The 25,114-nt window shown below is 34.1% G+C and overlaps 1 protein-coding gene across 9 annotated transcripts; it reads right to left on the reverse strand.

Moving 5' to 3' along the window:
- Positions 1–13,464: 13,464 nt before the first annotated feature.
- On the reverse strand, positions 13,465–24,816 carry LOC134237590 (nucleolin-like). Of its 9 annotated transcripts, none has more exons than XM_062719716.1 (14): positions 24,693–24,786; positions 23,561–24,035; positions 22,955–23,065; positions 22,740–22,836; positions 22,521–22,643; positions 22,296–22,406; positions 22,063–22,194; positions 21,641–21,691; positions 20,475–20,631; positions 20,067–20,284; positions 19,526–19,655; positions 19,319–19,434; positions 17,496–17,657; positions 13,465–14,034 (listed from the first exon to the last, which is right to left on the reverse strand). In XM_062719716.1, the coding sequence occupies exons 3-14, from the start codon at positions 23,057–23,059 to the stop codon at positions 13,973–13,975; spliced, it is 1,464 nt and encodes a 487-aa protein (XP_062575700.1). In that variant the 5' UTR covers positions 23,060–23,065; positions 23,561–24,035; positions 24,693–24,786; the 3' UTR covers positions 13,465–13,972. The 9 variants fall into 9 exon arrangements, with proteins under 9 accessions (XP_062575700.1, XP_062575701.1, XP_062575696.1 ...); XM_062719717.1 differs by having other exon boundaries at positions 22,961–23,065; positions 24,693–24,785; XM_062719712.1 differs by lacking the exon at positions 23,561–24,035 and having other exon boundaries at positions 22,961–23,065; positions 24,693–24,816.
- Between the last annotated feature and the right edge of the window lie 298 nt (positions 24,817–25,114).

Here is a 25,114-nt window from a genome sequence, read left to right on the forward strand (position 1 = left end):
TTTACATCGTTCTTTGTTGTGAATTATACATCCAGGGTAGAGGGGAGAAGACTTTCTGTTCTTGAAATCAACAATTTTGTGAGGGTTTGAAAGATCAGTTGAGGCATGTTCGCCAACACAGGCCTTACACAGGTTGACAAGACATGTATCACAGTGCATCTGTACCACAGCGGTCTCACACAGGTCACATCGCATCACGTCCTGGGTACTGGTTTTTGGGTTCATCATTATCTAAACCACTCGATCTGAAATTGAAGTGTTCTGAATGAATTATAATATATACGTACTGAAGAAGTACTGAGTACTCTAATTATCTGCGTGGTATTAATATACGATATGTACGCGGTCACAAATTTTCTGAGGAAAAATTAATGGCCTTCCGTTCTTAATACACATATACATGTACATGTATGAAAAGAATATAGTGAGGGTCTAGAAAATCGGCGTCATATTCCACCAGTAGATAAAACAGAAATAAAGATCAGCCAAATTATGACACCGTGGAAAAGGTATTTTTGGAATATATAGCATTGGAGTTATTATTTATAAATATGGAACTCGTGCAAACCAGAATTGGTAAAATATATTACCTGACTTAATACAGTAATGTCGGATGTCCTCTTGGTCCTAAATCTATTTGAAACCTTCTCTACGTCCTTCAGATAACGTGACACTTACCTGTATTATATACCTTTCTTGTATTATACTTCCTAGTTATTGTGGAATTTAATTAAATATAGGGCTTAGCCCTTTAGGCGACAATAATTTGAAGAATAAATAAATAAATCTATAATTTCAAACTTTTTACTCTGTTAAATATATCTTGATGAGATCTTATAACCAATTAGTTTATTATGTTCCCCAAACGAAGTTGGGGAACATATTGTTTTTACTCTGTTTCTTATTATTATTATTAAGGTCTTCCGTCTCCAACGGAAGACCTTATTGTTTTCGTTCGGTTTCTTTTTCCCTATTATTATTATTTTTTTTCTTACCTATTTTGTGCACGCGATTTCTCGGAAACGGCTCGCCCGATTTTCACCAAACTTTCAGATCTGATAGATATTCATCTGAACCTTGTCGGAAATTTTCGTCGCTGATGACGTCACTTCCGGTCGTGAGATATGGACGATTTTCTGATTTTTAGAGGGTAGGCTTGTCCTGAGATCTCCTCCTAAACGACTGAAGATATCGACTTGAGATTTTCAGTGAAGGTAGAGGAAGGATTGTAGATGTGACATTTTGCATAGAAAGCTTTCCAGGTAAAAAGGAATCGACGCTCGCCTAGGCTAAATAAATAGGCTCATACGCATCTCGCAAAAATTGATACGTTTTCTTTTATATCTTTTTACTGGTTAATATTTTGTTAAGATATATATGATAAAAAATGTGCAATATAGTAAGACCTTTCATTTGATATGAAGAAAATGGGGTTAGCCCTTCAAATTAGGGGCAAAGAGGGGCCAAAAGTCTCTCGTCTTTAACTCTTTGATGATCAATATTTTGTGATATATTACTGAAGCAAAGATACTCAACTTAACTATTTGCAACAATATATACTAAAAATTTGATCATATGTTACGTAATAAAGGGTCACAAGGGGCTAGAATGCTAAATCTTTGACGCTTTATATCTCGAAAAGCGTGAATATTTTGATAAGCAATAATGAACAAAAGATGGTCAAAATAATGTTCCCAACAATATGCATACATTAAATTTGTTCGTTTTTTCCGTCGACACTTCCGTTGTATACCGGAAGTACATTAAATTTAAATGCATGTACATGTATCGCGATTTTTTTTCATTTTCTAATGAATGTAATTGTTCATTATAGAGATTTAAAGAATGCGTAGCATCTTAATATTTCCACCGGAAGTACGGTTCGTTCAAACCGGAAGTTGTCTAGAAATGAGTATTTTCCATCGAAACTTTCAGGGATGATTACTGCATGCTAGATGTAGAGTTGAAAGTAGTTTTGAGCACATACGGTCGCACCGGAAGTGAAGAAATAGAACCGAAAGTTGATTGGAATTGATAGATCCTACATTTTTGTGTTTCTAAACATATTTTGAAGAATTCTTGTGCCTTTTTGACATTTTTCATCCTATCAGTGGAACTATCCCAACACAGGTCTTATTCAATCAGATATCGGACGGAAGACCTACTCGTTGCTTGCAACGAGATCGCATCTAGTTATTATTATTTTTCTTCTTCTTCTTCCTGGGTACTTTTTTGTCCGGGAATGATCTTGTAAACTGTTTGTCCGATGTAGGTAAAATATTTTTAGGGTAAGTAGACATGTTATGTAGATTTGCGGAATGAAGGTCATTTTGTGCGCACGTGCTTGCAAGAGCGTGCACGTGCAACACGTAAAATGACCAATATAATCGATATAGCGGCAACTTTTTTTTATTTTTTGATGAATTGCTTTGAAACTCATAATGTGAGGATATATTAGTAGTATAGACATGATGAGATGGTCAAAATAGCAAGATCTCACGCGCTTGCATGTGCGCTTCGCTCTGATTGGCTGAAACTAAAGTCTCCATATCTTTCTTGTTTCTTGTCATAATCCTTTGAAATTTTGAACATAGTCCTACATTATAAAGATCTACAGCCTGATATATAAAAATTTTCAAGAAAGCATGCGCATGCACGTGTGCTGCAATCTGATTGGCTGAAAATTAATATAGCTATAACTCCCTTAGTTTTCAACCAAACAGGATGGAATTTGGAACATAGATAGATATAATGGACTTTTACAAGAAGGTATGGTCACCATGCACATACATACACATGCGTGTACGTGCGCTGCAATCTGATTGGCTGAAACTTTAAACAGCTATAAGTCCCTTGGTTTTCAACCAAACGGGGTGGGATTTAGAACATAGATAGATGTAATGGACTTTTACAAGAAGGTATGGTTACCATGCTCATGTATGCACATGCGTGCACGTGAAATGAGTAAAATCAAAAATACACTTGAATGAGCGTATTTTTTAATCATTTTGGATTAAATACTTTAATATTTAGTATATTTAAATATATAGATTGTATAGGCAAGATGATATGGTCATTACGCAAATGCATTCACATGCGCACGCGTGTAATGCTAAAATTTGAATGAACTTGGTACACTTCTGGGTAAACGTTGGTAAAGTCTGAAATGCATCGAGTTTGTCTTCTTTAATGACGTTTACTGGGAATATGGCACCAAAAGGGAGTTGGGGAGCGTTTGGGGAACATCTGTAACGGTCCCCGTTACAATTAGCACTAGTTATTATTAAGGTCTTCCGTCTCCAACGGAACGTCTCCAACGGAAGACCTTCTTGTTTTCGTTCGGTTTCTTTTTCCCTATTATTATTATTATTCTTCCAACCGATTTTGTGCAAGTGATTTCTCAGAGATGGCTCGTCCGATTTCTACCAAACTTTCAGATCTGAAAGATATTCAATTAATCTTGATAGGTTTTTTTCCTTTTTGATTATCTCACTTCCGGTCCTGAGATATGGACGATTTTCTGATTTTCAGAGGGTCGGCTTGTCCGGGGAACTCCTCCGAAACGACTAAAGATATGGACTCGAGATTTTCAGGGAAAATAGAGGAAGGTTTGGTGAGTTGTAATTGCGTCTCCAAATCTTTCTAGCGCAAAAGGCACCGAAGTTCGGTAGGGCCGAAAAAATGTCTCAGAAATATCTCACAAAATTTGACGCATTTTGTCTCATATCTTCACACCTGTTCATAATTTGTTAAAACATATTGAAGACAAAATGTGCAACATCGCAAGACCTTTCATTTGATATAAAAAAAATAGGGCTGACCCTTCAAATTAGGGGCTAAGAGGGGCCAAAAGTCTTTTATCTATAACCCTCTAATGATCAATATTTTGTTATACATTATTGAGCAAAAGTATTCATCTTAACTATTTGATGCTTACTATCTAAGTTGTTTGAAAATTGGCTTATCTAAATTCTAGATATTAATATTTGAAAATCTGAAGCGGGCCCCAGATGGCGGCTGTCTTTGTCAATTCCGCCATTTCGCAATTGGGGTTTATGGAGGCAGCTGAGCGTTTGATTAAACCATTCTGACATACGAATGCATGAAATGTAAACAAAACTACTTGGACTTTCACGTAGTAGTACGTTGCAATTCAGTGTCAATCTTAACACTTAATTTCCGTTTCACTACTTAAGTTTAACTGGGCTAGATACGATATATGTAATGTGTACAAAGACTTTTTAAACGTCGAAATAAAATAAAGGCGATAAGAACGTTTTATTTATTTTATTTCATTGCAGCTATCACACCAATTGAATAGATAAGTTCAAAGAAAATGCGCGAACATTTACTCCTGGCGTTTGGCGCAAATTATTAATAGTGACCCGCCTTTTATGATTCTTAGACAGGTGTACTGTTGCAAAAGTATACACACAAGTATATTTAGAGCAGTACTCCCAAAAGCTTAATGGTTTGCGCGTTGGGGATAAAACAGAAAAAGGCGACATGGGTTCAATCCTCTTTGCGACCAAAATTTTGAATCTTTTTCTGTGATATTCATGGCTAAGTAAAGGCCCCTATTTGCTGATTTAACGTATAATCAGTTTCTTGATTTGATAAAGAAGAAATTAAATATCTTTGAATGTCTTAGAACTTTCGCAAGCCTAGGTTCAACGTTTTTTTAAACACTAAAAAATATTCATTTCATTTTCTCATAAATAGGCTGCGCGGATAATGCACATGGTGCCAATGTGCAGGTAAGGTCATCCCCGTGATGGGGAATGGACCTGTAGAAAACCTTCTCTGGTTCTGCAGAGTCGAGTTTTTAGCAAATAAAATGTATGAAAATGCGCGAATAATTACTCCTGGCGTTTGGCGCAAATTATTAATAGTGACCCGCCTTTTATGATTCTTAGACAGGTGTACTGTTGCAAAAGTATACACACAAGTATATTTAGAGCAGTACTCCCAAAAGCTTAATGGTTTGCGCGTTGGGGATAAAACAGAAAAAGGCGACATGGGTTCAATCCTATTTGCGACCAAAATTTTGAATCACTTTTCAGCTCGATTTTACGAGATTTTTTTTCCTGAATCGGACGGAAGACCTCTCGTTGCTAGCAACGAGATCGTTTCTAGTTATTATTATTTTTCTTCTCGGGAAAATTTTGTCCGCGAATGATCTTGTAAAGTACACATCCGATTAAGGGGAAACCTTTTTAGGGTAAGTAGGCATGTTATGTAGATTTGCGGAACGAAGGTCATTTTGCGCGCACGTGCTTGCAAGAGCGCGCACGTGCAACACGTGAAATGACCAATATACTTGAAATTGCCGTAACTTTTACATTTTTCGATGTAATGCTTTGATATTTAGAATATGTAGACATATTATAAATGTAGATAAGATGACATTGTCAACATGCCATTTTGTGTGCACGTGCTTGCAAGAGCGCGCACGAGCAACACGTGAAATGACCGATTTCATTGATATAGACGTAAATCTTTACCGTTTTGATGAAATGCTTTGAAACTCATAATATAAGAATATGGTAGTAGCATAGACAATATGACATGGTCAAAATAGCAAGATCTCACGCGCATGCACGTGCGCTTTGCTCTGATTGGCTGAAACTAAAGTCTCAATATCTTTCTTGTTTTTTGATGAAATCCTTTGAAATTTTGAACATAGCCATGCATTAGGATATCCTACAACATGATATATATAGCAATTATCAAGAAAACAGGTGCATGCACGTGTGCTGCAATCTGATTGGCTGAAACTTTAAATAGCTGTAACTCCCTTGGTTTTCAACCAAACAGGATGGGATTTGGAACATAGATAGATATGATAGACTTCTACAAGAAGGTATGTCACCATGCACATCCATACACGTGAGTGTACGTGCGCTGCAATCTGATTGGCTGAAACTTTAAATAGCTATAACTCCCTTAGTTTTCAACCAAACAGGATGAGATTTGAAACATAGATAGATATAATGAGATGAGAAATGTGAAATGAGTAAAACCAAAAATACACTTGAATGAGCGTATTTTTTAAATACTTTTGGATTAAATACTTTAATATTTAGTATATTAAAGTATATAGATTGTGTAGACAAGATGATATGGTCATTACGCACATGCATTCACATGCACACGCGTACAATGCTAAAATTTGAATGAACTTGGTACCCTTCTGGATAAACGTTGTTAAAGTCTCAAATGCATAAAGTTTGTCTTATTTAATGAAGCTAACAGGGAATATGGCACCAAAAGGGAGATGGGGAGCGTTTGGGGAACATCTGTAACGGTCCCCGTTACAATTAGCACTAGTTTGTATTTAGTTTTAGTAAAAGAAGACATTTCTATTTTGATAATTTGACATAATTTTTAGTGATTTGATATTTTGATCTCGTGTTCAATGAAGTACAGGTCTAACTGGGCCGGATTACCAAATCGTTGATTGATCATATCCTGAAACAAGGATGAAAGTTTAAAACACAAAGAAAGATAAAATGAATTCAAGTATACGAGTCGTTAGAATCCGTCCAAGGGAAGAAAGATCTTGATATAATTTTTATCGATAAATCCATATCTAATCCTATCAGAAATCGATGGAAGATCCAATTGCTGCTTACAACGAAACTGAATCTATTTCTTTAAAAACATTTTGTAAGTGATGATTTTTATTGGTGATATTTATTTTTTATCACCTGTCTTTTCAAACATTGAGCAACGAACACATGTCATTAGAATCAATATACAGCTCAATAGGTTTCATCCGTCCACAGTATAGGAAACAGAGGAACTCTCAATCCTTGTCAATGATGTGAACTTTTTAACAGCCATTCTTAAATAAGCTATTAGAATAGTGACTTCTGTACTGATTCCTTCAGGACTAAACGATTTCTTCATTGGGGTAAGAATATGACCAATGTCACAGAATTTTAGTTTTCCAGTCACTACTACTACTTCAGTTCTTTTGTTGGAATCACAGATACAGTGTATCTAGATTCTTTTTCTCGGTTAAGAACTTGGTACCTGAGCCTGATGAATAGAGAGGTTAACCGATATTATTAGACTGAATGGTTTGTTTTTCCGTGGAGCCAGAATAACAGACAACTTTTGATCAACATTGCTAATGATAACAAAAGTATCACCAGGTGAGGTACTAATGATACCAAGAGGCATCCAGAAGTCTGGTAACCTTCTCTATCTTCTCATTCTTTACAATGTTTACGTTTCTATAACTAAACTCAGTATAAACTAGATCTCCACTTTTTTGTCGCGGATATGTCCCTTGGCATGTATCCTGACTTCGTTTAGATTGTCTTGATTAGAATTCCCTAACTGGTATAAAGAGTTTTATATTATAAAGTATTATTTACTCGTCCCTATCTTTTTTATCACTCAGACAGACATGAATCAAAAGTATTCCATACAAAGTGTTAAGTTCTGACATCACTAGGGTTTATAATCATAATGGAAGTATTTTTACAACTTCTGGTTCAACATGCAGTTGTCTAACTGGAGCAAGAGATCTGTTCACAATGTTTCTACCATCATCTAAAACTGACAAAATACCAAACAATGGACGAAGTTCGTCTGAGTTTGCTCTCCTTGTAATGCACAACTTTTGTGGAAGTAGTCTTTATTCATCAACATTTGCATTTAATAGTGTTTAAAGTGAAAATTCTGGCAATTTCTGAATTCACCTCAGCATCAAGTAGGTTGATTTCATTCCAGGTTTCGGACATTATCTGTTTTATTTCATCAAAGTAAGATTTCTCTGTACATAGTGTTTGTATCTGCGTGTTTTTAACTCATCAACTTTAGGCCTGGGGGCCATAAAAGACTCACTTTTGATCTCAATCTCACTTTTCCACTATATATTCATTTAGTAAAAGTGAAACTGAGATCGAAAGTGAGCTCGTCTAAGTTTTATAGCCTCCAGGCCAGATCTAAGTTTCTGCTCAGAATAGCCAATCTCTCCATGAAAGAGCTCTCGATCCATGTTTTGTATCAGTCATGAAGGGAACTCCAAATTCTTTTTCTAACTGAGTAATTTTGTTTTCTAAATCAGATATAATGTTCTGATCAACATTGCTAATGATGACAAAAGTATCACCAGGTGAGATACTAAAGATACCAAGGGGCATCCAGAAGTCTGGCAACCTTCTCTATCTTCTCATTCTTTACAATGTTTACGTTTCTATAACTAAACTCAGTATAAACTAGATCTCCACTTTTTTGTCGCGGATATGTCCCTTGGCATGTACATGTATCCTGACGTCGTTTAGATTGTCTTGATTAGAATTCCCTAACTAGCTGGTATGAAGAGTTTTATAAAGTATTATTTACTCGTCCCTATCTTTTTTATCACTCAGACAGACATTCAAAAGTATTCCATACAAAGTGTTAAGTTCATCACTAGGGTTTATAATCATAATGGAAGTATTTTTTACAACTTCTGGTTCAGCAAGCAGTTGTCTAACTGGAGCAGGAGATCTGTTCACAATGTTTCTACCATGTTTTTCTTTAATTCATTTGAAGATAGGAATAATTGATTGAAAGATAGGTACAATTGATTTGAAGATAGGTTCAATTAAGACATATCCATAAAGGATTTGAAGATAGGTAAAATTCAATTATACCTAGGTTCAACTCTTTTTATGTTGTGTTAAATAATGAACTTGAGCTCCCTTGGAGACAATATTTAGTATCGAGGGAAACGCGCAGAACCTACAGAACGACGATAAAAAGGATGAAAGGAGAAATAAAGGTTAATTCAAAATGTGCAATAAGCATCATATACTTAAAAAATACACATGTATATCATGTAGGTATATCTTGTAAGGAGCCAGATGAAGATTTCGATAAACTTTCGCACCAGCTATGACGTATCGGAAATGACGTATGATAAACACATGATAAAGGGAGTAGTTGTTATTGCCAATATCTTAGTAATTAAAGATAGGTTCAATTCAATTGTGCCTATCTTAAGGTCAAGATCTAGTAAATGAAAGGCCTACAGATTTATCAAACTTGAGAAATAAATTCCTTTATTGAGGCTTTACAACTTTAGCTTGGTCAAATAAGGTGTCGAAATTGTGTACCAAAATTGATGACAAAAGCAAACCCGCGACCTACCTTAAACTGTCATATTTAATGAAAAATTAAGAAAAACAGTCATGAATATGGGAGTTCGTTGTTTTCATATTCGACAAAGGAAATGTATCCAGATTGCCTACACTCTCTCAAAAAACTGTAATTAGAATATTTGTCGCCTCTTCTTTAAATCAGTATCAAATTTAATATAGGTATCCGGTTTACTTTTCATATGATTTCAAATTGAATGTCATGAAAATACCCTATTTTCTACAAAAAATTAGTCTAAAGTTGTTTACTAGATCTTGACCTTAAAAGCAATAAAATCTATCATCAATTCATTGCATTTTACCTATCTTCAAATCCATTGCACAGGTTATCTCTCGTACAATTGAATTGTATTTATCTTTAATTCATTTGAAGATAGGTACAATTGATTTAAAGATAGGTACAATGCAATTGAAGATACATGTAGGTACAATTCATTTGAAGATAGGTACAAATATTTGAATATATGTTAATTAGGTGTTCCATAGTGTTGGACTTGTGTAAAGTTCGTGAAAATGTAAATTTGCGGTTGAGGGTTACCCACAAAATCTGCAGTTTGAATTTAACTCATTCTAAGAGTAAAAAAAACTTTTATAGCAATTATAACAAGGTTTTAAGAGAAGTGTACAAGCTAGAAAAAATATCGTAATTGTAATTATAAAATATCCAATTTAAGAGTCAGTGATCTTGGTAAGATTTTTAAAAAAAATTATCTGAATGCCACGCTAAAATTAAGATGGGTTTTACTATTTTAGGTGTGCACTGTTGGACATGAATACAAGTATAGACAGTCCCAGAGGGATGTTGCTGTCACATCAGAACATATATTTCCATATGTGGAAGTTCGACATAGCGGTCCTTGCTATCTATAGGAGAATCAAAAACTTTGCTTTAGATGCCAATCGAATTTTTGCGGCGCCACCTTACACTACATGGCCAGGGAGAATGGAAGTGATATACATGTATAGCTATTTAAGTATTAATAAGTTTTATTATAGGATCGTCAATTGATTTAACATCATTTTTAAGCATTTAATTTTAAACTAGAAGTATTGTGAGCAGTGAGCTCAATATAAATGATTCCCCCTGCCTCCCATATGTATAAAATGGCAGTGTTCATGTTTTGGTATGTGAAACCCGCAATATGTGTCGGATCAAAAAGTAAAATAGGAGCCATTAGGAGGTCACAATGGCAAATGAAACTAGAAAGTCTGCTATTGCAGGCAATATCGTAACTACATGTATATGTCATCCCGAACTGGATAAGACTTTCATTTTTTCACCACTAAAACAAAACCCATTGCCTAAGCTTGGACAACCATCAACTCGTATCAGTCCTTTCAGTACTAGTACTTTAATCAAAGGCCTGAAGGGCCTGGGAGTTGACTCGCTCTAAGCTTTTTTTATACATCTGGACACCATACCTAAAATTCAGGTTATTTTGCATCTTAAGAGATTGATTATTATATGTCTCCATGTTCGGTTCAAAAATAAAATGTATATTGCTTTTCCTTTATATGTTGGCACTAATGGGCTTCCGTACATGTTATTGTGAAAGCACACTAGCTGCAGTGGTCAGTGTTATGGAGTAATTAGGTTAAAGATTCCCACAGCAAATCTGGATTCTAAAAATAGATTTTTCAAGCACACTAGCTGCAGATAATGAGAGCAACAGGTGTTTGTGAGGGAGTATTCTAGGTCAATAAATTATAAATAAACTTCAGATGGGAAGATTAGATCCGCCTAACATGCTTGAACATATATTCATACGCAGTAATTACATGTACATCTTACAGATATTTAAACAAAAATTTCTTTAAAAGCATGAAGACATAAATAATATATTAACAATTTAAATTTTATTCAGTTTTTACCTCCTAAGTTTATACAATCACTCAAACAAAAGCATTTTTTTTTTGTTGCTAGAATCATATTTGGCGTATGAATAACCTAGATAAATGCGTGAAAAATTTTACAGCTCTGAAACGGCGGTGTCAACAGGGAGTAGCTCGCTACGCGAGCCAACTCAAAAACCAACGTAAAGAATTTTCACTTTCCCCTGGTGATCATGGCAACAATCGATTATTTGAAAATTTTAAATGCGAATCGCACAACTACAATTACTAATCATTAATATAAGAAATTTTTATGATGAATGTTCAAAGGACAAGAGAGAAATTCGTTATTTTTCGTACATTGGCAACGGTAGCCATTTTGAAACTGAATGACCACACAACAAAACTACATGTACAACCAGTGATCGTCCTTTGAGGAAAGTTTCAGGAAGATTGTCCACAGGAATAACTTGTGGTATCTAATAAGTTATTCATAGGTAGAAATATAATGGCAATGTCCATGTTTTACTATGGGAAATCTAAAATGTATGCGTCGAATCAAAAAAAAAAAGGAGGTGCAATGCAAGCAATAGCAGACTTGTAGCCCCTAACTGGGCAATACTTTCATTTTTTCATCACTAAAACAATACCCATTAGCTAACAACTCGTATAAGTCCTTTCGGTACTTTGATTTAAAAATCAAAGTTCAAGAATTTTTACTTTTCCCCCATTTCCATAGCAACTATTGCAATTTTTAAATGCAACACGCACAATAACAGATACTAATCATTAAATCAATAAAGTTTCTTGACAAATGTCCAAGGGACAAGAGAGAACACTCGGACAAAATTCCTCCTTTATGCAGGTTTCCATGGAACCGGTAGCCATTTTAAAACTGACCACACAACACAACCAGTGATCGTCCTTTGAGGAAAGTTTCAGGAAGACTGTCCTAGCCATCTTCGAGAAACAGCCCGTAAACAAAAACATGCATACAATCACAATATGTCGCCCACGACTTCGTTCAGGGCAATATAATCGATTCTAGATATTGCCTTTGTGCACCTCCTATTTTACTCTTTGATCTGACACGTTTTAGGTTTCCTACAAAACATGGACACTCATTATGTTCATATGGGAGACAGGGGTATCATTTGGTGAGCTCATTGCTCACAGTACCTCGAGTTATGTCCAAGACACGATGTAGTTACGATATCGACACATTACTTTTTTATAGTTAACTATAATATTTCCCTATGCTTGTGTGTTTATTACAATACTTTCTGTTTTAAGAAGTCTTCCTTACTGTCAATATCCACGATATCGTGCCGATATCGAATCATGATTGTTCAAAGAATTATGGTTTCCATCTATAATACTAGTACATATGTATTATGTTTTTAACATGTGTTACTTGAAAACTATATTTTCTAAAACTTTCCCTGTAGTGTCGATATCGTCGATATCGACGATGTCGTTTCGATATCGAATCATGTTTGCTCAGCCCTTGGTTAATACCCTGTTACTTTGTGTATTTATGTTTAATTCATTTATTTTTACGAAGATTGTACCTGCCATCGATATCGTCGATATCGACGATATCGTATCGATATCGAATCATGATTGTTAAAACATATTATTATACCAACCTTGACCCTAATACAAAATCTTTATATTTACATATCCCATGACAATAAGTTCTGCGTTTCCTCATGCAACGCTTGTGCATATTTACTTTCTAATTAATAAGTTTACCCTACTGTCGATATCGTCGATATCGTATCAATATCGAATCATGATTGTTAAGACATATTTAACAACTTTTACCCTTGCCTAATATCTTACTCTAAACCTAATCCAAAACAATAACAACCACTAACCCTTTCCTTATCATAATTTAATTTCATATTCATGCTTAAAATGAATAAATCTGACATCACTTGTGACCTTATAAATCTATGTTATACCTCACTGTGAAAAAAAATTCTACAAATAGGATCGATATCGATACGATGTCGTCATGGTATTGTCGATATCGACGATATCGACATAACACAAAGTCTCACATATGGTACCAAGTATTTCAAATCAATAGTGCTCATCACGATCGATATCGATACGATATCGACATAATATTGTCGATATCGTCGATATCGACATCAAATTCGTTCTTGGACATGTATGAGTACCTCTAGTTTCAGATGCAAAGGCAGATCACTAACTGCTTAAAGATATGAAGGCATTTAACTTAGATTTTATGAACACATGAATACTGGTATGTAACATTTACCTATTTCCACACAGTTGAATTTTCTAAACATTTCAAAATGGGTTTTGAATCTCACAAGTTTATAAATGTATTTCACTGGCAGCACACAGGAAGTACATACTGTTGTCTTTACAAATTCACCTAAGAATAACCCCTACCTGGTGTATCCTGATCTCTGGCTACAGAGAAATAAGATCAAAACAAGAATTATAGCAGCTCTACTTTATTCATTTTTATACAGTGTATAACAACATTCATCATAAAACAAGATGTAAGAATTAACAATGTGGACAGTTTTATCAACATGATCGTGAAGACAATGAATGAAGAGGGGTAGTATAATAAATGCATCAAGATTTCTGTACAACCTACTCATGTTTTTAAATATTAGCCGAGAACTGATACGATGGGAGAACCACAAGAAAACACAACAAGCAGAGATATCAACTATAGGTAATGAAAATCCTATATAAATCATTCAATGAAATTATTTTATGGTTGTAGACAATAACATGGTAGTAAAAATTCTTCAATAAAAACAAAGACTTCGCAAGACATAAATATTATAATAATGAAAATGTTTTAAAAAATCGGCCTCCATATTTCTTTACTTAGATTCCCAACTTCTCTGCCTTCTTTGTGGAAATTTTTCAAAATGATTGCACAGATAGACATGGCCAGATGGACATGAAAACAATGTCAGAGAGTCAAAGCCTCAATCGTCCATGCTGAAGGTCTTCTTTTTTCCTGAGAATTCTTGAATTGCTCCTTTTGCAGCTTAAAATAAAAATTAAATGTGAATTTCAAATAATATTCCAGTTACCAAAAGATGGAGATTGTATGTTGATATACATGAATATGGAACATTTTTTCTTACTTAACATAATAATGTGTATTTATTTGCACACACTAATATAAAAGAGTCAATTGCAAGTTAACCAAGTACTAGGGCTGGGACGATACAACTTTTTCTATATCGATACGTATCACGATATTTGAGCCACGATACGATATGTATCAAGATATGTTTAATTGCTTATAAAATCTTTTATTGCATTGGAATAAACAAATTATTTCTTTGCAAATAAGAATAATTTATTCAAAATAGTTGTGTGTTGTAAAACAAAAATATTTTACTCAAATGGTGTTAATTATTATTTATTTCATATCTATATTTATATTTAGCTTAGGCCAGCATTTTTTTATTTTTAGGTTTACGAACATCAGAATGAAAAAGTCCCGTAGGAGGAGGAAATTAAAAAAAAAAAAAATTATATTTTGGATACATTATCGACTTTTCTACATTAATTTTTGCTTCTTTTTTTATGCTCTCCTGACAGGCCTCTTGCCACTGGACACATGAGGGTTACAAAGGGGAAAATACAACCTTTAATTATTTATTTCATCATCTACCAGTTGGGGGCAGTGATATAAATCTTTTGATGTTGGACAAAAAACAGATTTTTTTTTTTAAAAATCAATTTTTTAAATCTCTTTTAATATATCTTCATTTTTGTTTTTAATGTGTGTTAGGTAGGAATTTGTCTAAAATATTAATATACTCAAGACCTATAAAAGTAATAATTCCTTTCATAAAACAGACAGGGAGTATTCCCAAGGAGTATTGAGGAGTAGGGTGGAATTTTTTTCAATTAAGTGTAAAATAATTTTTCTGGCTGCCATAAACGATACTACATGCCTGTATATATTTGTATATTCTTGTTTTTAAATAGCTGAAATATTTTTAATATCTTTAGGCTATTGTATATTTCTTCCTCAAATGGACTTAACTTCTCCCATAGTTTTTTTTTTTATTACATCTGATGCATAAGCGACCCTTTTCTGAAGAATGATGCTAAGACTGTAAGTTATGACAGAAACCTAAACAATGTCTCTGACAATAGCTACCATGGGCAGTTTTAAACCTGTGGGAGGAAAATAACTTACAATTAAATACAGTTACTTTTGAATACGGACACATAATTATCTCACCAACATGTCACTTTGCAACAAAGTCGTCAGCATTTTATTGTTCTCTGAATGGGTGAAACGTTTTGAATGGAACTCCTATCGATAAATATTTACATTAAACCAAGCTTTAGTGCTGCTATGGACTTGACACAAATCTCCCTTCATTACCCGCCATGTTCATTTAAAACCGGAAGTACGAGTTCGTAAATTTGAAATCTCGATCCCGACTCAAATTTGACATCGGAAAGAAAAAATTCTGTCTTTCTCAATTTTATTTTTTTTCTGAAAATTCAAAAACCTGAGTGGCGGGTTTGTAAACCTAAAAATAAACTAGAACTGTCCAATAGGGACAAATACCCCCGCTGTGTTTTTTCAGAGTAGGTGCCAATTCACAAATATTTTATGGATCTATTAAGAGGTGTTCACTATTGTCTTAAAACAAATCGGGTGAAAATACAATTGCATGCTCATTAATTTTTTTCAATTTATGAATCTAAGGTGCAACCAAATAAAACATCAATACTAATATACTGTAACAGTTTTTTTTTTTTTTAATTTCATTAAAAAAAGAAATTGCAATTATTTGTCATGCTCCTCTGAAAAATAATTGTTGAAAAAAGAAATATTATACAGAATCAAATTAATCTTTATAACTTTATATCAAATTCATTTTAAAAATAATAAAGTGCCACCACAGCATGATACTCCAGTCAAATATTGTTCATTCAATTAAACAGTTTAGAGTGTGAGGTAATCATGGCAACTTATAAAAGGATTTCCATAATTTTTTTTTAATTCCTTTTGATATTTGTTCAAACATCTCCTGAGGTGTAAGCATTAATTATAACAAATAATCATCAAATGGTTGCATTATAGCTTGACAAATGCTCCTCCACCACAAACAAACACATATGCATATATCTTTCATGTGGGACATGATGCTCTGAAATTTGTTACTTGATATTTTATTTTTTTTTTTAAATATCTCAATTTAACTAATTAGTATTAAAAACTTAATCTATAACAAATTGATTTTAGAAATAGAAGGCTGGCCATCAAATGACATATGCTATTTAAACTGAGCAGCAGTTCCTCTGTCTAATTCCCAAAGGACCTTAATCAGAGATAACAGCTAACTGAAATGATTGAGACAGCTAGCTTTCCTACATTAAACTCATTAATTAATCTTTGACTGGATGCATGTCCACTGATAAATGCCAAGGGATGCAATTTTCTGTTATCAGAATTCTCCTTGACCAGTGCTTGATAATTATACCCTTGGGAGAGGTAGATTATCTTTTATAAAATTACATTTGATATGGATTGCTGTAAAGTATATAATGAAAAAATATTTTTTCTTAATTTAACATCTTTTAAACAGGGATACAGAAATACTATTACATTTTTGGGATTGTGTAATTCAATAGTACAAGACAGGTTTCTTTTTAAAATTTCACTTAAATTAAAGGTCACGGTGACCTTAAAATAGGTTGTGGCACACCTTCTACCCAAGATGCATAAACTGTCCAAGTTTGATGATTGTCAGTCTAATAGTTTTCTAGTTATGAGCCAAACAAAACCATAAAATAAAAAAGAAAAAACACCTGTAAAATGCAGAAAAATTATCCAATCATGATGAAAATACCAGGTGCACAACTTCATATGGTGAATAATAAGTGTACAAATTTTCAGACAAATCCATCCAATAGTTTCTGAGAAACGGTCCGGACAAAATCTTGTCTACAGACAGACGGACAGACGGACGGACGGACAGACAGACGGACATGCTGATTCCAATATACCCCCCTAAACTTCGTTTGCGGGGGTATAAAAAATGCTGGCCTTATTTACTTTATATATTAAACCCCAAATGTTAAATAAACAAAGAAAAATAGAAGTCATATTTTTGGGGCGATATTTCGATATTTCTTCATATGTATCGATATGCGCATCGTCCTAAAGATATCACGATATATCAATATCTCGTCCCAGCCCTACCAAGTACATCTGTATCTTTTTTTTTTGATGAATGATAAAAGAAAAAACACAAAAGTATTTCCATCTACTTCTTTGAAATAAATGAGAAGTTGGCAATGCGAAACCAAAAATATTTTTATTCTGTGTATCAAAGCTTTATCTTGGTTCACTTAATTTCAACCTAACAAGTATGTCTGTATATTTTTTTCATGGATGAGATCTGAAGGAAATTCAAATGTTACTCCCATTACATCTATTCATTATGAACAAACGAGAGAAGCTCTGCTTACATGGACTTTTGCTGAATCCTCCTCCTCCTCTTCCTCCCCCGCGTCCTCCTCCTCTACCGCCTCGTCCTCCTCTGAAGCCACCACCGCGACCTCCTCCACCTCTACCACCACCGCCGCGACCGCCACCACCCCGGAAGCCACGACCACCACCTCCTCCTCCTCCTGAAAGTCAAGGATGACATCAAATTACCACATTGCTATCATTTAACTCAAATTACCACATTGCTATCATTTACCACTACAGTTCCTCAAACTTTTTTTTAAGGTTCATCGATACTCTGATAAGAGAGATAACTGTCTATCAGGGTTCGACATTCGCGCTCGTCACCTCGCCATTTCCATCCAGAAATGATTTTGGACGACTTGATTTTCGGTCTGGCTCGCCCAAATGACGACCTAGGACAAGTTAGGAATATTTAATACCGATATTTAATGTTATAAAATAAACTTCGTAAGGCCTTGAAAACATATTTTCCTGTAACAATACAAAACCCATTCAACATGTTTAAATAGCAGCCGCATAGATTTTTCCTCCTGACAAATCTGCGTTCGATCAATCAGCTGATGCAATTTTCACCAAATCTTTAATAAAGTTTTATTTGAGATAAAAATCATAGGCGCTTGGGATATGGACCCCCCCCCTTTTTCCATTTTTTTTTTCTATTTAAATCTGGGGTTGAGTCACCTTTTTCCTATTTTTCTACTCTAATATGCACTATATGTTATCAATAATGTTACTCTTTTGTCTCTACAAGCTGTTTTTAAATATGTCGTTTTCGATTGATACATATAAAGAGAGAGATATGTATCAGTCAAAAACGACATATTTAAAAACAGCTTGTAGAGACAAAAGAGTAACATTATTGATAACATATAGTGCATATTAGAATAGAAAAATAGGGAAAAGGTGACTCAACCCCAGATTTAAAAAGAAAAAAAAATGGAAAAAGGTGTGGGGGGGGGGGGGTCCATACCCCAAGCGCCTATGATAAAAATATGTCAACTTAGTCAACGATCACCTTAAATATAAAGAGTAATAATCATCATTGTAACATCTTGCATTTCTCGTACAACTTTCTGATCATCTGAGATGGATGATCGTTTTCTGCTGCTCGACAGCCATGTTGGGTGTCCACTGTAATATAACACCTGGTTAATTCAGTCCAGGGCTATTTGACCCTCTTTATTTAGGCTTTCATGGTAAATGAAAATTTATGTTTTAAACTACAAACTAAGGCATTATGCATGTCTGATTCTACTTATATTTTTGTTTGATAAAATACTAGAAAACATCTTTACATTACGAAAATGTCTGGTTTACATTTTTTGATACAAAAACACAACTTCTGTGAATTTTCTTTGTATAATTTGATATTTTATTTGGATGACCTAATATTCATTCGGGCAACCTGTGATCATACCAAGGTTGCCCAAATGGCGAGACCAAATTTTGACGAGTGTCGGACCCTGGTCTATTATTCCTAATCCTTTATAAATTTGTCAAGTTGAAGTGTCTTTTTAATCCAATTTTGCCATGCAAGCTATGCTGTAATTGTTTGTATTTTACTTATAAAAGACTCTCTTTGGAAAAATCATTAAAATTCAAGCAAAATATTATATGAGTGAGCAGAGGATTTATGACCTTTAATTTAATACACTGTAATTTGTTGCACACATAGTTAACACTTTATGACAAATGTTTTTAGTAGTCTTTATGGTTTTTTTAATGAAGAGTCTTAATTTTTGGCTAAAGAAATACTTCTTTTATTAGAAATTGATTCTAGAAACAAATTCCTCATCTACATGTATCTTTGATGTTCTACCTGATCTCTCCTCTGCAAAGTCTAAGAAGACTGTTCGACCGTCCACTTCCTGTCCTTTCATGGCATTAAATGCTTCCTTAGCTGACTCGACGGAGTCATATTCCACAAAGCCAAACCTACAACATTAAACATATGTATCAAACCACAAGATCTCTTGAAGGTTTTTCCTTTAATATGACAGATGATTTTAGATAGGCTGTGACTTACCCTCTAGATCTGCCAGGGTTATCCCTCTCCATGGCGACTCTGGCTGCAGAACATCCCTCAAAAGCCTCGGTCAAACTGTCATTAGTGGTGGAGTAGCTCAAGTTCTTCACAAACAGGATCTTGGTGGGGTCTACAACAAATTCATCAAAATACCCATATTTTAGGAATCAAATTATTTATTTTCTTATTCATAAGAAAGTTGTTTTCATCAATATTTTGTTGTTGTTATTAACTCTACTTACTCAACAGCTTTACTGTTTAATAAAGTTCTACACAGCTTACTGTAAATCATTTTTTATTCGTGAGAACTTTATTTTATCATAATAAAGCAAGACAATGTGCTCACCAAAATTAAATTCTCCCGTATAATAGTTTTCTTTAATCATAATATTATATAGAGCAATAACCATGATTTCCTGAAAATTTCATCTCGCTTATCAAGAGTCAATGACCATCTCTCGAAAATAAAGTGTCACAAAACTTAAGTGTTGTACAGTTTTTTTGTCAGTACAATAATATTTTTGACAGAAACTGTCCCTACCGCTTTTTTTGCCTCCACGACCACCACCGCCACCACCGCGACCTCTACCCCCTCCAAAGTCTCCTCTCCCCCCTCGACCGCCCCTCTGGTTTCTGTTGTTGGGCGGTTTCTTATTGGCTAAGTCAAGGAACAGTTCTTGTCCCTCTAATTCGGCTCCTTGTTTAGTCTCAATGTATTTCTTCACTTTTTTGGCATCATCAAACTCAAGGTATGCAAATCTGTATAAAAAACAAAAATACAGAATTATAAAATGTCTTGAAATTAAAATCTGAAAATTTAACATTGAACAGGAGATGTTTTTAAAACACTAAAAAAATAACTAAGTGTCTGATATTCTATTAAACTTCAAATAAAATTTTATATGCTAAAAAGTCCTTGATATTACCGTTCTTTTTCTTAATTTCTTACCCTTTTGGTGATCCATCGTGTTTGGTAGGCATTCGGATCTCTTTGGCCCCTGGGAACATCTCTGAGAGCTGATCCTTGTCCACACTGCTAGCAATGTTCTTCACAAAAAGCGTAGAATCCTCTTGCTCTTGTTCTCCAATTCCATTCTGTTTTTTGTCTGTGATAAGAAAGCAGCTTGATTATTTTTTCCCCCTAAATCAATTTTGAATATCTTTTTTTCCCCCTCAATGTAATAATTGATATATTAACAGAATATCTTTTTTTCTGCAATAAAACATAAGGTTAGATAACAGACATACTGCCTGTATGAGCTCCCAAGTCCAATGACCCCTAATCATTAAAAAACATGCAATTTCAGAGCTGCATTTCATTTCCGGAATTTTGAGTAATTATCAACTTTTCATTTCCGACATTTTTTAGTTTTCATTTCCAACATTTTTTTTGTTTTCATTTCCGACATTTTTCAAATTCATATGTAGTACCTATATTTACAGATTTGATAACTTTACTTGTGAAAGATTTAAAGGATTAAATAATAAATAAATCATTGAAATACATTTTTGTAAATCTATCAGTGACTAGGACATAAGTATGGTGCTGTCACTGACATTTAATTTAGTGCACATTAAATGTGGTGAAAAAGTTTTATGCTCGTTGAACACTTTTACCAAGACTTAGTGCTATATGTATGCATATATGCATAGATGTTTTTGTAAAATTATTTTTTATTAATATTTTGGTATAAATACTTTCAAAATTCCATTTTCTTTTACTTAGGAAACATTGAATTGCCGCACAGGTAAATTCCGGAAATGAAAAGAAAATTATGTCGGAAATGAAAACAAAAAATGTCGGAAATGAAAACAAAAAATGTCAGAAATGCTATGCATATTTCCGGAAATGAAATGCAGCAAATTTCAGAAAGACCTTAAATCATATACACAAATTTGATTGTTGATCTTGCTTACACAATTGTACAAACATTATTCTGATAATTGGAATTCATATTTTAACCAATTCAAGAATTTGTTGTCTGAAAATTTGTTGATGTGCTCGATTTTTTATATAAGGTTAATATCATTCAATATCATGTCTCTTTTTAGACTTGGCAGAAGAAAAGGTGAGCTTTTTCACTATCCAGGGCTACTTAGCTCAGACAATCTTACCTTTCTTTGCCTTTTGTTTTTTGGCAGGTTTTTCTTCCTCCTCCTCTTCCTCTGTGGAGACAAAAAAAATAATTTTTTAAATATCTCAATCTACAGAACTTCAACACGAAATCATTTTATTGACTGACAACACTAAGTCATAAATTTTAATCATGACTATCACTTGTATTACATTACAAACAACAGTGTCTGCTTGGTAATTACTCTAGACCATATACAGTTAAGCCTCTCTACTCTGAAAGCTTCACCTTCTGAGAGAAATTTGAGGGGAATAGAATTTTCATATACATGTATAACTAGGTAAGGAAGGGACTTGTTAGCAATTCAGAAGCTTCACTAATCAGAAAATGCTCAGGATCAAATGTTCTCTCATTAACAAGATTTAATGGTATCTGATAATTACTCAATAAAAATTAAATTACCTTCTTCCTCACCGCTTTCCTCTTCATCATCGTCACTATCATCTTCCTCATCATCGCTTTCTTCTTCCTCAGCTTGTTTAGCTTTCTTCACTGTCTTTGTTTTCTGAGCTGGGGCTTCCTCCTCATCTTCATCTAAAAATATGTCAACTTTTTGAAATCAAGCTCATCTCATCTCCAAAACATTGAAACTTATGATAGACCAAGTGATTTTTTTTTCACAACATATCACTTACCATCATCATCGTCGTCATCATCTTCATCGCTGTCATCGTCACTTTCTTCAGCAGCTTTAGCTGGTTTTGTAGCAGTTTTTGTCTTTGAAGGGGTAGGTTTTGTTTCTTCTTCTAAAATTTAAAAAAAAAAAATATTTGTTGTACTCTGAGCATTTCAAAATTTTCAATTTATAAACATTTTAAACTCGTAATATAAATATTTTCTTAAATCCTAAGAAATATTACCTTCTTCTTCATCATCATCATCATCGTCGTCATCATCATCATCACTACTCTCTTCTTCAGCTTGTTTTTTGGGAGCAGGTGTAGTTTTAGCTTTTTTAGGGGCAGCTGGTTTGGCTGCTTCTTCTACAATTAACAAATGATTACAATATTAAGTCAATCACAATTTGCTATGGTTGGAAAAATCCCAAAACGAACTAAGTGAAAGGACATGAAATTCACCTTCTTCGCTGTCATCACTATCGTCATCATCACTATCTTCCTCCAATTCTTCTGCCTTCCTTTTCTGTGGTGAAGCTTTGCCATTTACCTCAGCCATCTGAATTAAAAAATCATTAGCATTAAACTAAAGAACATTTCTATCAAATAGATATTGATCTTTTATAATTATTCATAAATGGATTTGGGGCTGCTGTTGCAGTTCTTATAAATCTTACCTCTACATCATCGTCGTCATCATCAGAATCTTCTTCAGATGACTCATCTGACTCCTCAACAGGTGCTGGTTTGGGAGGGGCTTTCTTTGATTTCTGGGCCTGCATTTTCCCCTGAAAGCAAATGGCTTGCATTTCAGTTATGCTTTTTGTTTACTTTATTAGTTGTGATTTTTTTTTTCGTAGTCATGTTTTCATCTAAAAATAATATCTTACTTATTTTGCCAACAATAATCTTTTTACTTTTCAGGGATTAATCTAGATTGTATTTTGACCACTTTTAGGTTTCATTCTCGAGAACTCATTCCTTTGGAACTCAGTTTATCCTTTTACCAAGTGAAAAATTTCCGAGTTCATTAGAATGAACACAGTACTCCTGTTGTTCTTCCATTATCCAATGAATTATGCATATCAATTTCACATCTGATGTTATGTCCTTTACTAAGCAAATTTCTACTTGAAATATTTTCATGATTCTTCATATGATTATCATTATTAATTTTAAAAAGAACCTTGCAAAATCCTTTTCATGCAAAAGGAATAGATCCTACACAAACCTAGATTAATCCCCGATTTACAACATAATTAATCTAACATCATGTGACTTACTGGTTGACAACATGGCAGAAATCACAGGCTTGGTGACACCAGCATATGAGACTGAACCAACTGGTTGCCATATGAGATGCTAAGCCAATCCCCTACCAACAGGGATTTTTGCCAAGTCTGCCCCAAATCCCATGCCAACTGGGATATTGTATCCCTTACTGACAGGGATATGTTCCCATGCTAACAGGGATTCTCCTGCTTCAAAGAGTATTCCCATAGCCTTACCACTCAGGGATTTACTTATCCCAAAAATCCATTATTGGGAATACTTGCTTCATGTGGGATAATCCCATGCCAACTAGGATTTCCCTCTAAATCCCATACCAACTGGGATAACCACATTTACAGGTAACTCTCCCTTTCTGGAAGGGATAATAAGATTCAAAATTGGGGACAGATTTATATGTACTGTAACTAAATGCAATAACCAGTGGCAAGCAGGAGATTTCATCCTTGGGATTCACCACTGAGCTTGCTGAAATAAGCACATGAGAAAATAAGGTCAATAAAAACAATCACCCTTCTATCAATAGACTTATATACTATCAGCCTTGCTATTTTTTATAATATGGAAATATATCTATTTACCCAGTAAAAACAATCACCCTTCTTCTAACTAGGCTTATATACATGATATAATCACTCACTAATGTATCATTTACTCATCAAATAAACTTTTGTTTAAAATAACCATTTAATTTTCAAATTCAAATTAAACTTTCTCACTATGTCACATATTATCTTGGCCCTATACATGTGTTGTCTCATCATTCGTATTAATGCCAATAATGGAGAAAAATTTCAAAACTAGGTCACACCACGTGGTTATCCAAGTTGAGAATTCATTGTTTTACTGGCTTCGAAATACTTCAAAAAATCGCTGTTTTACGGAAAATGAATCCATTTATTAAAAACATTTGGGTCCTAAGCAATGGTATTTTTCTTTGGAAAAGTTAATAATTCAACATTATTCTGTGTTCATGGAGAAACGCATTTTGTAAACACAAGAATATTAACATATAACGTTAGGCCTGCGCCTATAACACGATTTTCCCTACTTAACAAGCTATGTAAACAGTATGTCACTGTACTATAGTTAAATTTAATCAATTTATAACCTTTTTCCACATACCTTTTTGTTTTTGACTTGTTTCTGTGGCATTTTCTTTGAGATTTTGTTACGAGCTGCCTTTCTTCCTCTCTTCCCTGTCCAACCGCGTGGTTAAAAAGACAGAGCTAGGCTACGTCACTACTCCGCTTAGTTTCGAACAATAGCACACTGGTTCTCTGCCCTTGATTCCTATCACAGCCATAAAGAGACCAAGGCGCGGATCCAGGATTTTTTTTTTTCAAAAAGGGGGGAAGGGGGTTCCACTCAATCAAAATTAAAAAAAAAATGCAACCCAGAATTTTTTTTTATAAAATAGCAAAGAAAAAAAATTCATTTTCCAAACATGAAAAACCTGTTTTCTTCTGATTGCTCAACACTGTGAAATCCCTAGCACAAACTGTTAAAAATTATTGCCAAGGTTTGTGTCTTTTAAAAGTTATTCA

This window comes from Saccostrea cucullata, unplaced genomic scaffold (assembly GCF_032062105.1).
Source record: "Saccostrea cucullata isolate Sc308-1 unplaced genomic scaffold, CSIRO_AGI_Scuc_v1 ctg396, whole genome shotgun sequence".
NCBI classification, from domain to species: domain Eukaryota; kingdom Metazoa; phylum Mollusca; class Bivalvia; order Ostreida; family Ostreidae; genus Saccostrea; species Saccostrea cuccullata.